This window comes from Bos indicus, chromosome 5 (assembly GCF_029378745.1).
Source record: "Bos indicus isolate NIAB-ARS_2022 breed Sahiwal x Tharparkar chromosome 5, NIAB-ARS_B.indTharparkar_mat_pri_1.0, whole genome shotgun sequence".
NCBI lineage: Eukaryota > Metazoa > Chordata > Mammalia > Artiodactyla > Bovidae > Bos > Bos indicus.
Genome location: NC_091764.1, coordinates 117724909 through 117738564, shown reverse-complemented (window position 1 = coordinate 117738564; position 13656 = coordinate 117724909). Strand labels below are relative to the sequence as shown.

At 60.6% G+C, this 13656-nt stretch overlaps 1 protein-coding gene across 1 annotated transcript in view; it reads right to left on the bottom strand.

The window, feature by feature from the left end:
- The window catches only part of TBC1D22A (TBC1 domain family member 22A), a 260368-nt gene that overhangs the window by 14691 nt on the left and 232021 nt on the right, over positions 1 to 13656 (bottom strand). Inside the window, exon 12 of the mRNA XM_019961997.2 lies at positions 7899 to 7994. Coding sequence (XP_019817556.2) covers positions 7899 to 7994 — 96 coding nt within the window. The remainder of the gene's footprint in view (positions 1 to 7898; positions 7995 to 13656) is intronic.

Sequence of the window (13656 nt, the reverse complement as noted above, 5' to 3'; positions counted from 1 at the left end):
GACAAACAATTACAACGCGGCCAAGCCTCACATTAAATATACCTTTCCATACGCAGACATGAAAGGATTTTTCAGATTTCACGTTGAGGTCATTTCACGGCCAGGAATTCATCTACCGCGGCTAAGAAGTCCTGGTGTGTGCCAGGGACTGCGGGGAAGTGACAAATTCCCACCCACGAGGATGCTCAAACTTCATCACCTTCATACGAAGGTGAAGCTGAACAGGTCATGAAGTGAGCAGGATGTTACGTTTTATAGACGTCACCTAAATGACTGTGCGGTCAGGCTGCAGGGGCACCGGCCCAGCGAGAGGGCAGGGGCATCAGGCAGGTGGGGCGGGACGCCGGCAGCAGGGTCCAGGCGCTGGACTTCCGGAGAAGCTGCCGCTTCTGATAAACCGTACGGGGACGACTCCATGACGAGTTCAGAGAGAACTGGGCGACTCGGCCACTCAGTCCAGGGAAAGCAGCCGTGTCCAGGGACGACGGAAGGGGACCCACTGAACCCATGAGCGGCTCCCGCTGCCCCAGGGAGCAGCGCAGCCGGGCTGCCATCCGCCCAGGACCCTGGGGACCCGGGGCCCAGGCAGAAGCACGGAGGCCCCGCTCCCCTTGCTGCTTGAGGGGTCGCTGTGCAAACCAATCAAGAAACAGCAATTTGGAAAGACAGGCAGACACACAGAACAATACTAACGACAACACCTGCAGATCCAAAGTGCTGCCCATCCCGTGGGAGGGGGCGGGGAGAGGGAGTGGCTTGTTTTCGGTAAAAAGGCTTTTCGAACTTTCTGGGTTTTAATACATATACGTAAATAAAGAGAGTTGGACTGTGAAGAAGGCTGAGCGCCGAAAAATTGATGCTTTTGAACTGTGGTGTTGGAGAAGACTCTTGAGAGTCCCTTGGACTGTAAGGAGATCCAACCAGTCCATTCTGAAGGAGATCAGCCCTGGGATTTCTTTGGAAGGAATGATGCTGAAGCTGAAACTCCAGTACTTTGGCCACCTCATGCGAAGAGTTGACTCATTGGAAAAGACTCTGATGCTGGGAGGGATTGGGGGCAGGAGGAGAAGGGGACGACAGAGGATGAGATGGCTGGATGGCATCACTGACTCGATGGATGTAAGTCTCAGTGAACTCCGGGAGTTGGTGATGGACAGGGAGGCCTGGCGTGCTGCGATTCATGGGGTCACAAAGAGTCGGACACGATTGAGCGACTGAACTGAACTGAACTGATAAATAGATAGCTTTAACAATTTTTTTTTTTTAAATTTTGCAGAATGGGATTGGGGTGAGAATACACGGGGACAGTGCTGACCCCATAACACTCCCCCTTCTTGAAGACCCTCTACTGACCCTCATCCACAAGTTGATGGGAATGGCCGGCCCGGAAGGGAAACTGCTGGACGGACCAGCAAGAGTCCTTGGGGTCCTGGGACCTCCTTAACGTCCATGAGTCACTAAGAAGCCAGCACCGACTCATCTCAGCTCTCAGATCATGGGCGTGCAGGGGCTGGGGTCACTGGGACCTCTCAGCAGGGCCCCGCCCACCCTGCAGAGCCTGAGGATCACCAGCAGGGCGTGCCTGTGCTCACCCTGGCAGAACTGCAGGAGAGAAAGGGGAGAGTCAGGCCCTGGGGAGTGCGTGTGGACCGCCCGCGCCGGCCGTCCACACAGGGAGGCGCACCTGCACACTCAGCTCGGGGCCGGGGGGCCTGGTGGCCAGCGGGCACACAGCCACACGCCGGCGCGCCAGGTAGAAGTTAGGGGCCCGGGAGCAGCCCCAAGGCCACCAGGCCTGGCCAGGTCCCGGGGCTCAGGTTCCAGCGGCTCATCTCCCAGAGGGGGCGGAGCCCACAGCAGAGCGGGCCGATTCAACAGGAGCACAGCTGTGTCTGCGGACGGTCCTGGACAGAATCGACTTTCCGCAGCCCACTGCTCAATCTTATCGCTGTTCTTCACGTGCCACCGGGGAGACCACCCCAGCGCACAGCCCCCCACGAAGGGGGGATACACGCCACCCGGGAGATGACCCCAGGGCACAGCCCCCCACGAGGGGGGATACACGCCACCCGGGAGACGACCCCAGGGCACAGCCCCCCACGAGGGGGGGACACACACCTCCCGGGAGACGACCCCAACGCACAGCCCCCCATGAAGGGGGGACACACACCTCCCGGGAGACGACCCCAGCGCACAGCCCCCCACGAGGCGGGGTACACACACCTCCCAGGAGACGACCCCAGCGCACAGCCCCCAACGAGGCAGGGGACACACACCTCCTGGGTGACGACAGCCCCCTGGGAGGGTGGGGGCAGGAGCCCAGGGGCAGGGGAGGGACAGCTGAGGCGACAAGGCCCCCGCCCCGCCGGGGGGCTGCCCTCGGGAAGACAGCACCAGGAGGTGGGGTGGCAGGGTGGGCAGGCAGGCCTCAGGAGGACCACTCAGGTCAGCGGTCTAGGCCTCCCTCCATGTGGGGCAGGGGCTGGCAGCGGCGAGAGTGTCCTGTCCCAAAGGGAGCGCCCTCAGGCACCTTCCACATCCAGGCACGCAGATCACAGCCAGGCACACGGCCGGCCGGAGCGTGGACGGTCACCCTCTCTGAGGCCCAGCCCCTCCTCTGGTGCCGAGACAGTGCTGTCGCGGCCACTCGAGTTACTTCAACAGCCCACAGGGAGGACGTGGCCTCCGTCAAACATGCTCGGTGCCACCGCCCCCGACAGCGACGGAGCTGCTCGGCCACGGCAGGAAGCCAGATGCTGAGGCCATGGCCACGACGGTGCTCAGGGACCCAGGCCGGCTCCACGCGCAGCCACTGGGTCACTTCCTTCCTCCCGGGCAGGGTTCACAGCACTACGGAGAGCCTGCTGCTCTTCCAGGGGACAGACCCAACCTCAGCCTCTACGCCCGCGTCACCCTGGCCCCAGCTGGCTCACTGGCAGGACCCCCTGCCCGCCAGCACCAGGCACGTCTCTTGGCACGGGATGCTGCAGCTGGCGGAGCTCCGATTCTGTGTGCCCAACACGGCCCCTGCCCTGCAGGCGTCCAGCTCCAGCCTGGAGGACAGGCCGGGCCCACCAGCCTTCCACAGGGCTTTGCCCAGCATGCCTGCAGCTCCCCAGCGTCCTTCCCCTGTGGACGGATGGCTGGCCCAGGTCAGGCTCCCCTCCGCCGGGGGCAGAGCGGCCTCGGGGACAGGACTCCCTGCTGGAACCTCAGGGCAGCCACGGGCCAGGACACGACAGTGCAGAACTGACTGCTCCTGCCTTCCGCTGCCTGCCTGCCCACCCACCCGTGGGACGTGAGTGCACAGCTGTTGCCCTGCCACGCGCCCAGCACCGAGCAAGTCTTCACTCCTGAGCTCCACCGTCTCACCCGGGGCAGCTCGAAGCAGGGGTTAGGCATCCCTGGACCTCCCGGTCAAGACGGTGCCAGCAGCTGGCCCCACCCACGGCCATGCACCCCCAACCCCTGAACACGCGTGACCCAAGGGAGCACAGGACAGCATGATGCGCTTAAAGATCGCTCGTCAACTGACCCAATTTTGTCTTTAAAATGCCTTGAAACAATAGAGAGAGAGACAGTCGATCTTCACACTGGCATTTCCTGACATTTGGCACGTCGAGTGAACACAGGCCGGAACACAGAACCCCGGAGCGTTAACCCCTGGAAGGCCACTCAGCGGCAGAGAAGCAGTGCTGTCCACCCTGCCCCGCGGCCGCTCCAACCACCCAGGAGAAGGGACCAGGCCAGGAGCTGATTAGTGCATCAGGGGCCCGAGGGCACCGAGGCCAAGACGAAGGTGGACTTGTCCGGGAGGGGCTGGAGCCCCGAATGCAGGCGGGACAGAAGCAGTGAGCTGAGACGTAGCACGTGGACATCCCGCCACACGGTAGGCGCCTCCGTTTCCACCAGGAGTTAGGACGAGCTGGACGACAGGGCCCTGGGGGACAGAGGGCGGGAATCCTTCCAGAACCTTCCCGTTGAGTCCGCTCCCTGGCTTCAGGGCAGAGGGAAGGGCTTCGGGGGGCGGGGGGCAAAGGCGGGTGGGGCACCCCGTCACTCCTTCTCAGGCTCATCTGATCAGCACCCACCCTGACCCGCACACTCAGCCCCACCCTCACCAACGCACTCCCCTTTCGGAGCAGGCGGGTACCCGACCTGTGAATCCTCGGTTTCCTCCCATCTCCGGCGCAGGCCCTGTCCACCCCGGCCTGCCTGCCCCCATGGGGGTAAGGAGTCCTGAGACAGAAGCCCAGGGAGGGCCCGGGGCAGGGGGCAGTGGGGACATCAGAGCAGACAGATGACCCCCACGGGCGCGGGCACCGCCCTTGCCCCTCCCCACTCAGGCCCCGCTGAGCAGCAGTCACGGGGTGACAAGAGCCCGGGCAAGCAGAGCCCCACCGCGGGCCCTCCCACAGCCAGGACGTGGGGCGCGGGGACGCAGTGGCCACCACGCACTCACTGAGCCCCCGCGGGCCGACTGGGGTTTGCAGATGGGGCCCTGCCCTCGTTCACAGCCTCCCGTAGCTACAGTCACCACAAATGCATGGGAAGCCGTTTCTCCCCACGAGGCGGGTCACTCATCAACAGACACGCAGCCACTGATGACCTCACCCGAAACGTTTACAGACCTCGGAGCTCCCAAGGGCCCCACGGAGAAGGTCCATGATTTCCACGGAAGCCCCGCGCTCTGTCCACCAAACGTTAATTGCTCTCCCGACTGAAGAAAAATGAGACCAGGATGCTGACATTTTGTGCGCTTAAGGGACGTGCCCTCCTCTACGTCGAGAACCACGATGCCAGCTCCCATGTCGGGGAGCTTCCAAGGTCACAGAGCATCTCTGCTCCCACGCTGCGGGTCACACACCCCAGAGACGGCCAGGCAGCAGGGACCACCCGCCTGGGTGCTTCGCCCCGCGACCCGCCAACAGCAGGGCCAGGGCCACTCAGCCCTGCACACGGGCTGCAGTCAGATCTCCAGCCCCGACCCCACGTCCCGGAATGCCAAACGAAGCAGCCTGGGCTTCTGGATAACACAGAACGATCTTCTGGGGATGCTCGCTGTCAGCTGCTTTATAAGCTGCACTTACGACCCAGCTGAGGAGCCGGGCAGCACCACCTCCCAGCTCGCCCGCATCCCCGTGGGAGAGGAGGCGCACACAGGGGCACACAGCCGCTCAGGGCCTGAACCCTGACTTCCAAAGGCGACTTCAGCCACGCGTGCTTGAGCGGGGGATGGTGGGGACCTAGGCCACCCACCCTCCCTGGGCCCCGAGTCCTACTGTGAAACACCCCACTGGGGCTGGGGCGAGGTCAGTGTGCCAGGCGCACCTCCAGGGGACAAGACTGCACGTGGGGAGGCTCCTCCCCCAAAAGACCCTACAGAATCTGGTCAGAAAAAGGCAGCGGGAGGGGAGAATCAGGCCCTCCACACGGGCTCGGGCCTCCCTGGCTCTAGCGGGTGGGAGGCAGGATGCGGGTGCGGGGAGGAGGTGGTTCTGGACACCCTATGTGCGCAGCCTGTGGGCGGTGTGCAGACAGAGGTGGGACGCGGTCCCCTGCTCGACAGATGCACAGCGAGCTCCCAGAGCTCAGGGCAGGGGTGACCGTCCACTCTGCAAGGGACCTCCCTCCAGCCAGGGCACCCAGCAACCCTCATGGACGTTCGTGGAACTGGACACAACCAGACCACTGGCCTGGGCCAACTTCACTGAGCTTCTGGGAACTGGATGCGGGAGCCACGCCCATGCCCCGCTCTGCAGCGCCTGCACAGCTGGGCCTTCCTCCTTAAGACACCCGCCCCGGGAAATGACTAGTCCCCAGAGACGACGCGGCGGCAACCACGGATCTGCGCAGAGGGAGGCTCTTGGAGCCTTTTCCGGGGATTTCTGCTGCTGGACGCCCGGGCTGCCTCCCATGGATGCAGAATCATTTTCCTGAAATGTCACAACTCCACACACGATTGCCCTGTGCCCACCAGGGCCCCAGAGGTGCTTTATTTAATTTGTTTTCTCTTCTCCTTGCCTTTCCCACTTAGTTCAATTCCCCACATCACACTGAGCGTTCACAGCCTGGCCCCCATCCATCCCCACGACAGCCAGGCCTGAGTCTGATGCGAGATCAGGGGAGAGCGACTCTCGACACTCCTCAGAGTTGTGGCCACGCCGGCTGCCAGGCTGAGCCGGTCCCCTGGCCCCGGTGAACATCGAGGTTAGTGAGCAGGGCTCTGAGAGGCTGCAAAAAGTCCCCACCAGCTGCCCCAGTGGTGCCCTCCAGTCCTAACAGGCCAGGAGGGGTGGATGCTGTCCTACCGGGCACCTCCTCCCACGCAGCTCAGGGGCCCTCGCATCCAGGGCAGCTCCTGGCGGCCTTGGGCCCTGGCAGCACCGCCTCCGTTTGGGAAGCAGGTGGCATAAACGGCGGGCAGAGGGGCAAGGCCCCTGTGTGAGGTCACTCTGTGGTTTCAGACCCCTGTCCCCAGCCGGAACTCAGCCATCTCTCGGGCCGGAGAGGCTCAGTGGCCGCCCAGCACTGGGGTCTCGAGCTGTCCCCGGGACGGGCCTTGAGCTCAGGCACTCTTGAGCGCTCTCACGGCCCCCGGCTCTTTCCTGCCCGCCTCCCTCCACCAGGCGGGCCCCCAGGGGAGCAGGGAGGGAGCAACATTTGCCTGGGGCCTCCGGGAACCATTCCCCAGCCAGAGGCCCTAGCGAAACAGAGGCAGGAACCCTGTGACGGCGTCAGCCGGGGAACCGGGCCCCTGCGTCATCTGTCCACGAGGTGAGCGCTGGTGGGGCGCGGGGTTGGATGCTGGCCGCCGCCGCCAGGGAAGCCAGGCCTTCTCCCTTTATGTGAATGGTCCGGCTGGCCGGCAGGCTCTCCCGTGCCTGCGTGGACGGTGGCCCCTGAGGAGCCCGGACCCGCCGCCTGCATCCACTCCCCGCACTCGGTCACCCGGCCCAGCGCCTGCCTCACTCTGCACCTCCACGTGCCCGAGCAGAGCGGGGGAAAAATGACCTTGTTCTCTCGCTGCTCACCTGGAGGCAGGGCAGGCTGGGCCCCGGGTTCTGTGGGCCGGGCAGAGGACCTCCCTGCCCAGTGTCTCCCGGTGGCCAGGATGGAAGGCCTGGGCAGTCGGGGGGGCTGGCCGGGTTCTCCCCACAGCCCCCGGCGGGACGAGCAAGGCCCGCAGGGTGTCGGACAAGCAGGGGGCTAAGGGACCACAGGCTGGCCGGCCGCCCGCTGTCACTACGCTGCCACCCAGGAGGCAGGGCCTCCTTCCCTCCCTCAGCAGGAAGAGCGGCTCGAGGAGGTTAAGGGGCCGGGGGTGCAAAGCCTGACCACGGGCCTCCTCACCACATCCACAATGGCCCGGGCCTCCCGGGGGTCAACGCCACACACATTACACGGGCACATGTGGGGCGAGGACGGGCAGGCACTCAGCCCGCCTGGAGCCCCCGGGTCGAGCAAGCACAGAGCCTCTGAGGAACGGGGACTGAGCGGCTGCGGGAACGTGGGTCAGAGAGGCTAAGACACCAGCCCAGGGTCGCACAGCGCCCGGGTGCCCGGCAGCCAGGCTGTCTGATGGTGTGCCTGCCCCTTCCCTAACGCCCCACTCCCCACAGCCATCATGAGGCTCCCAGGGGCCCCCAGGCCACTGTGACGGGTACGCACACCAGCGGCCCAGGTGTCAGCAAGCTTAGCAAGCTGGTGTCGACAGAGCCCAGGCCCCCCGTGACCTACGCCCCTGGCCGCGGGGTCTCAGCCTGCAGGTCAGCGCTGACCACGGGTGGTGTGTCTCAAAGCTCCTCCGCAAACGACCCCGAGAACTAAAGCTAACTCCCCTCTCTACCAAGGCAGGGGATCACACCTGGGGCCTTCCTGAAAAGACATTTACTTACTTGAAAATCTCTTTCTTCAAGTATTTCTTTCCTCCATCTCACGAGAAAAGCAGCGCACACGTACAGGTGGAAATTGGCGAAGCCCTCAGGTTCCGACTGCAAGACAGAACAGAGGAGAAGGTCAGGGCGCGGCCCCCACGGGCCGGCCGGGAACACGGAGCCAGCCAGCCAGCGCGCCAGCACGCAAGGCCTTCGCTCCTGACTCTCATCTCATTAAAACAAAGACGGTTTTCTCTGATCTGGCGGCCAGCCACAGCGGACGTGCAGGGCAAGCAGGCCCCGTGGCTTTCCTGCACGGATGATGGGCAGCGATGACAGAAGGCCAGTCTCAGGGGCCCCCACTCCACGCAGCCCCGTGGGAGGGGGGCCCCCGCTTTCCCCACAGAGGCTGATTTCTTGGCCCCGGCCGGGAGGCAGGCAGCAGAGCAGGCACCCCGCCCGGGCACTGCCTGGCCACGACGGTGACCGCCAAGTGTGGACGGCAGGAACGCTGCAAGCCCCTCCTCGGCCGCTGCCTCAGTTCAGATAAACGCCACCAAGGTTCGCAGCTAGGGTGCCCAGGGTGCCCCCTGCACTGTGGTGCCATGTCGGTGTGACAGCTGCATGATGCTGCTAACAGTTTACTAAGTAAAAAAAAATAAAATCCACATTGCATAAGATGGTGACACCCTCTGGAAAAAAAATACTAGGTGAGGAAGAAGGATGGGAAACACCAGGGCACTCAGGGAGGGGCTGGTGTGTTACATACAGCGCTCAGTCGCCTAACGTGACATTCAAACAGAGACCCAAAGAGGGCCATCCGTGCAGACATCAGGGTTGGGGGGGAAGGCAAAGGCCCTGAGGCTCGAGGCTGCCTGGCAGGTTCCAGACACAGCGAGGAGGTCAGGGCGGCTGTCCTGGGCCTCACTCCCCAAGGTCCTGGGCCACACTCCCCGGTAGGAAACCAAGCTCCTCTTTCCGGCTGCTTCTGAGATGAGCCACATTCCCCAGTAGGAAACCAAGCTCCTCTTTCCGGCTGCTTCTGTGATACCCTGCTTGTCTTGGATGCTGCGCATTTTCCTTGTAATATTTATTCTGCTAGAGCTACTCTGAGCGTGGGAGCTTCCATCAGTTTTGGAAAACTGTCACCCATGCGGCCAGGCAGACATCCACCACATCCCCCTCCAGCTCTCTGTGTTTTCTCAGAACCTAGGTGCGGTGGCGGTGAGGCCTTTTCCGTGTTCTCCACTTCACTCAACCTCTCTGCTCATAAGCGCCACCTCTCGTCTCTCCAGGAGACGCACTTTCTTCCACTCTGTCTTCCAGTTCACTGGTCGTCTCTTCAGCTGGATCACAACTCCTGTCCGACTCATCTGTCACATTTGAAACTTGCGTGGCTTCTCAGGCCGGCTTTGTAAATTGTGAGTTTCCCTCTCCTCCTCCTTTCGCGCTCACTGTGTTCCTTTTTCATCACTTTGAACATGTTGAACTTGTTTTCCAGCACATTACAGGTAACTCTGAACTCTGCGGTCTCTGTGGCTCTCTTTCTGCAGCCTGTTCTCTCTGCTGAGTCTCACTCTTGGTAGCCTGCCTCCTCGGACGTTAGGGATTCCCCCTCTCAGAGCTTGTGTGTGATGAAATAAATTTACTGTTAAGGCAGGACAAAAAGTGTCTGACACAAATCCCTCTCTGCCTAGGTCACTGCTCCTCGCCGGCGTGCACTGTGCCCCGACACGTGAAGCAGACCCCCAGGAGACACAGACCGCCTGCTCCCCGCCAAGAGCAACTCTCTCCCGGCACCAAAAAGGCGAGACAGCAAGCCTTAACCCTGTGAGGCTCAGGATGACCTACTGCTTGCCTCGTACATGCAGATCTGGAGTAGGCAAACTGTCAATCTGTCATCTGATGTGGAACTCCTTCTCTCAAATATCTACTAATATATATCTGTGCTTCAGCTTCTAATGGGAGGAACAGTCCTCAGAGCTTTCTGAAAGACTGTCTCCCAGGTTATTACCTTCAGGGTGGCCTGAATAAAAGGCATGCTAAGTTGCTTCAGTCATGTCTGACTTTGCGACCCCATGGACTGTAGCCCACCAGGCTCCTCTGTCCGTGGCAAGAATACTGGAGTGGGTTACCATTTCCTCCTCCAGGGGATCTTCCTGACCAAGGGATCAAACCCTCATCTCTTGTGTCTCCTGCATTGGCAGGTGGGTTCTTTACCATGAGCGCCACCTGGGAAGACCCTTTTTTCTTAGATTGACTATTCACTCGTTTTTTTGTCGACATGTTCTTTGTAACTTCTATCTGTTGGAAGTCTTTGAGATGTGTATCGAAAATGTTTTTCTTTAGGGGAAAAAAAAAATTCGTATTTACTTATGCCAGAAGCCAAAGGCCCTCGCTATTATCCCAAGACCGGCTTCAACTAAACCTTCAGCCTGAAATACTGTAGACGAGTGAGCGAAATGAACTGGGACTGCAAATCCGCGTGAGTGCAGGGCTGCGCTCGGAGGTCCTGACGGGAGGTGCTTTCCTTTCTTCTTCCCTAACGGCCACGGCCGCGGCTGACAAAGGCGAGCGGCAGCAGCTGCTCGGCCCCTGGACGGGTTCCAGATGAGTCTCCTGCCGGGGGCTCCCCGCCACCGGGCGAAGGCCTGGGAATGACCTGGCAGGTGCCAGCCCCTCACTCGGCGTTCAGGAGGGTGGGCTGCAGAGTCTGTGTCCCATAACACGGGTCCGCGACCCCGGGCTGTGGGTCTGTGCCTTCAGTCAGCAGCGGCTCTAGGTTCCCGTGTGCAATGAACGCCATGTGCTCGAAGCACCCCAGAGCCATCCATCTGGTCCGTGGAAAAATCATCTTCCACGAAGTCAGTCCCCGGTGCCAACACGGTGCGGAACTGCCGCCACGACGTTCCAGAGCTGACGAGCAGAGCGCGGCGTGAGCCACGCGTTCACGGGAACACGGCATTCGGGGAAAACGGAGGTTTACAGCTTCACTTAAGTGGATTGTTTGTCTTCAATGACTTGGTAAATTACACTAAAATAGCAATTTAATAAATAAAAATTTCATATCCTAATGGAAAGTGGGCTTCTGCTTTAATGAAGCTTAACCTGGACAATAAATATCCCCATCGGCTGCCCGGAGTGGGAGAGACGAGGAGGCAGCACGTCACACAGCCCACGGCCGGGGCCCCCTAGGAACAGGGGGTCTCCATCATCTTCGGGATCCAGCACCTAAGATAGGGGCCTTCCCGACTGGTGTGAAATCAGCCAAGTGGACCAGCCGTTTAACAACAAGCCCGGGGGATGCAGGAGCACACGGCACTCTCCAGGGACCAAGGACATGCCCCCGGGAAGCCCCCAGGGCAGGGCTCTCGATGACCACAGTGGGCACCCCCGGCGCTCACACCAGGAGCCACAGCGTGGGGGCCATTTCAGAGCCGGCTCTGGGGAGGGTCTGCCCCGGTCCAGGCCTTCCAGCCACCATGCACTGGGCCAGGCTGCAAACCCTCCTCTCCCACCTCCCCAGGCTCCAGATGACTTGGGAGGAGAAGGAAGCCAGGGAGCTGGCAAGGCTGCTCGGCAGGAGACGGGACCCACAAGCAGGCCTCGTGCGTGGGAGCTTACGCTGGGATAGGAGGGGCAAAGACGCCAGCTTCTCATTTCCTCCTGCAGCCCCGGGGAGAGGCAGACGGGCGCCCTGCCACAGTCTCAGCCCCCCATTCCTGTGATCCCGCCACTGCTCGGCTGGAAACCTCCCCCCGTCGGAGATCCGGAGGAAACGGCCCCTCACGGCATCCAGGGCCCCATCCCACCGGGCCAGCCTCCGCCCCAGGTGACCCCCCTGCCGGCCCGTCCCTGCGCTTGCCACATGCACCCACAGCCACAGCCCTGGGCCCAGAGCCAGCACTCAGAAAAAACTCCTGCGAGCCCGGGTGGCTTCAGAAACCAGGTGAGCCTGGTCTGGACAGTCCTGTCCAAGCCTGGGCTCTGCTCCCGGGGCCCAACTCAACTGGCCCACAGGCGGGGGAGCGGGCCGAGGCGTGGAGGAGGGGAAGGACGTCCGCTGGGACAAGGGCAGGGCTCGCCGGTCCACAGGAAGTGCCCCCGACCACACGCCGTTCCTCCCTGCACTGGAGGCCACGCTCCAGCCTCCTCGGGCCGCCAGGCTCCAGCCTCCTCGGGCCGCCAGGCTCCAGCCTCCTCGGGCCGCCACGCTCCAGCCTCCTCGGGCCGCCAGGCGGTCTGCAGAGCAAACACTCCAACCCTTTAAGAAGCGGGTCAGGGATATTTTCCTCAAGATGCTGATGGTTCTGGTTAATACAACAAGAGAACATTCTGGCAAATCATGTTTCAGATCATTTCAGTGTCACCCTGTCTTACTCGCTAATTAAGAAAACGGAGCTGCGCTGATAAGATACCCTAGGACCAGACGGGATCGCACCGCCAGGGGCTCCCGTGAGCGCCATGAAATTCCTGCTTGGTCTTCCGCACTTTACCCTGCAAGGCTCACATGTAGAGAAAGTGGCCGGGCTTCTGCTGCTCAGCACCGGGGTGGCAGGGGCTCAGACCACACGCTGCTGGTGACGTCGGCACGACGGAACAGCCACAAGGGGGGCCAGGGCTGCGGCTGGACGGGCAGTGCACTGTCCATCACCTCTCTGAAAAACAAGCCTGGAAGCAGAGTCTCCTACCAAATGTTCACCCTCGGAATTCTGAGGCCGGGAAATTCTGGAGGCCAAGGAGAAACACTGCTCCTATAACAAACACCACATTTAAAAACCATAAACCTCTCTAGCTGAGGAAAAGACAATTCACAGAAGGTCCCAGACGCACTTGGAAATGACCACTCAGAGCCCCATTCCCATTCTAATCGGATCAGACATCCAAAATCTAATGCTAATGTGGACATCTGTCTTTGGCAGACAAGGGTGGGCAGACCAGCTGGGGAAGAAAGGATTATTTGATAAATGATACTGAAATAGCTGGCTATCCATAAGGAGAGAGTAAAATTAGATCCCTACCTCATGCCATAAGCCCCAATTCAAAGTGGATTACAAAGCAGCCTGCAAAGGCAAAACCTTAAGAGCATAAGCATCAATTAAAAAAGAAAAAAACCCAGTAAATTTGACAACACAAAAACTTTAAACTTTCGTGTGACAAAGGCACTAGAATTACGGTAAAGGTACGAGTCACAGACGAGCAAACCCCATCTGCAGAGTGCGTATGACTGACAAAGGACAGGAGCCACAGCATGCGTCTTTTTATAAAATCCCCCTATGAGACAGAAGAAGACAGGCTACCTGGTAAGAAAAGCGGGCCAAGGATGTGAACACCCTGGGACAAGCTGCTCACACTCACGGGTAAGCAGGGATGTAGAGAGCAAGGTGGGTAGAAGGAAGAAGTCAGCTCCTGTTTTTCAAACGGACAAAGCCTAGAAACTGTGGAGACTGCAGAGTTCAGGGGAGGATGTGGGCTGAAAGGAATTCTGCACGTGCTGGGGGCAGGGGCGCGCCTCACTGGAGAGCATGCAATGTCGAGATGGTCACCTCTTGTAACCCAGAAAAGCCCCGTCTTACACCGGGCACACCCTGAGCCACAGGGTGAGAAGACTGAGTGCTGCTGGCAACTGCAAAAGACTCAGAGACAGCTCAGATGTCTTTCAACAGGAGAATGGATAAGTTATAACACATTCATGCAGTGAAACCATAAAAGGTGAAAATAAATGAAATACAGCGACATCCACCAAGATGAGTAAGTATTAAAAAATAAAGCTGAACAC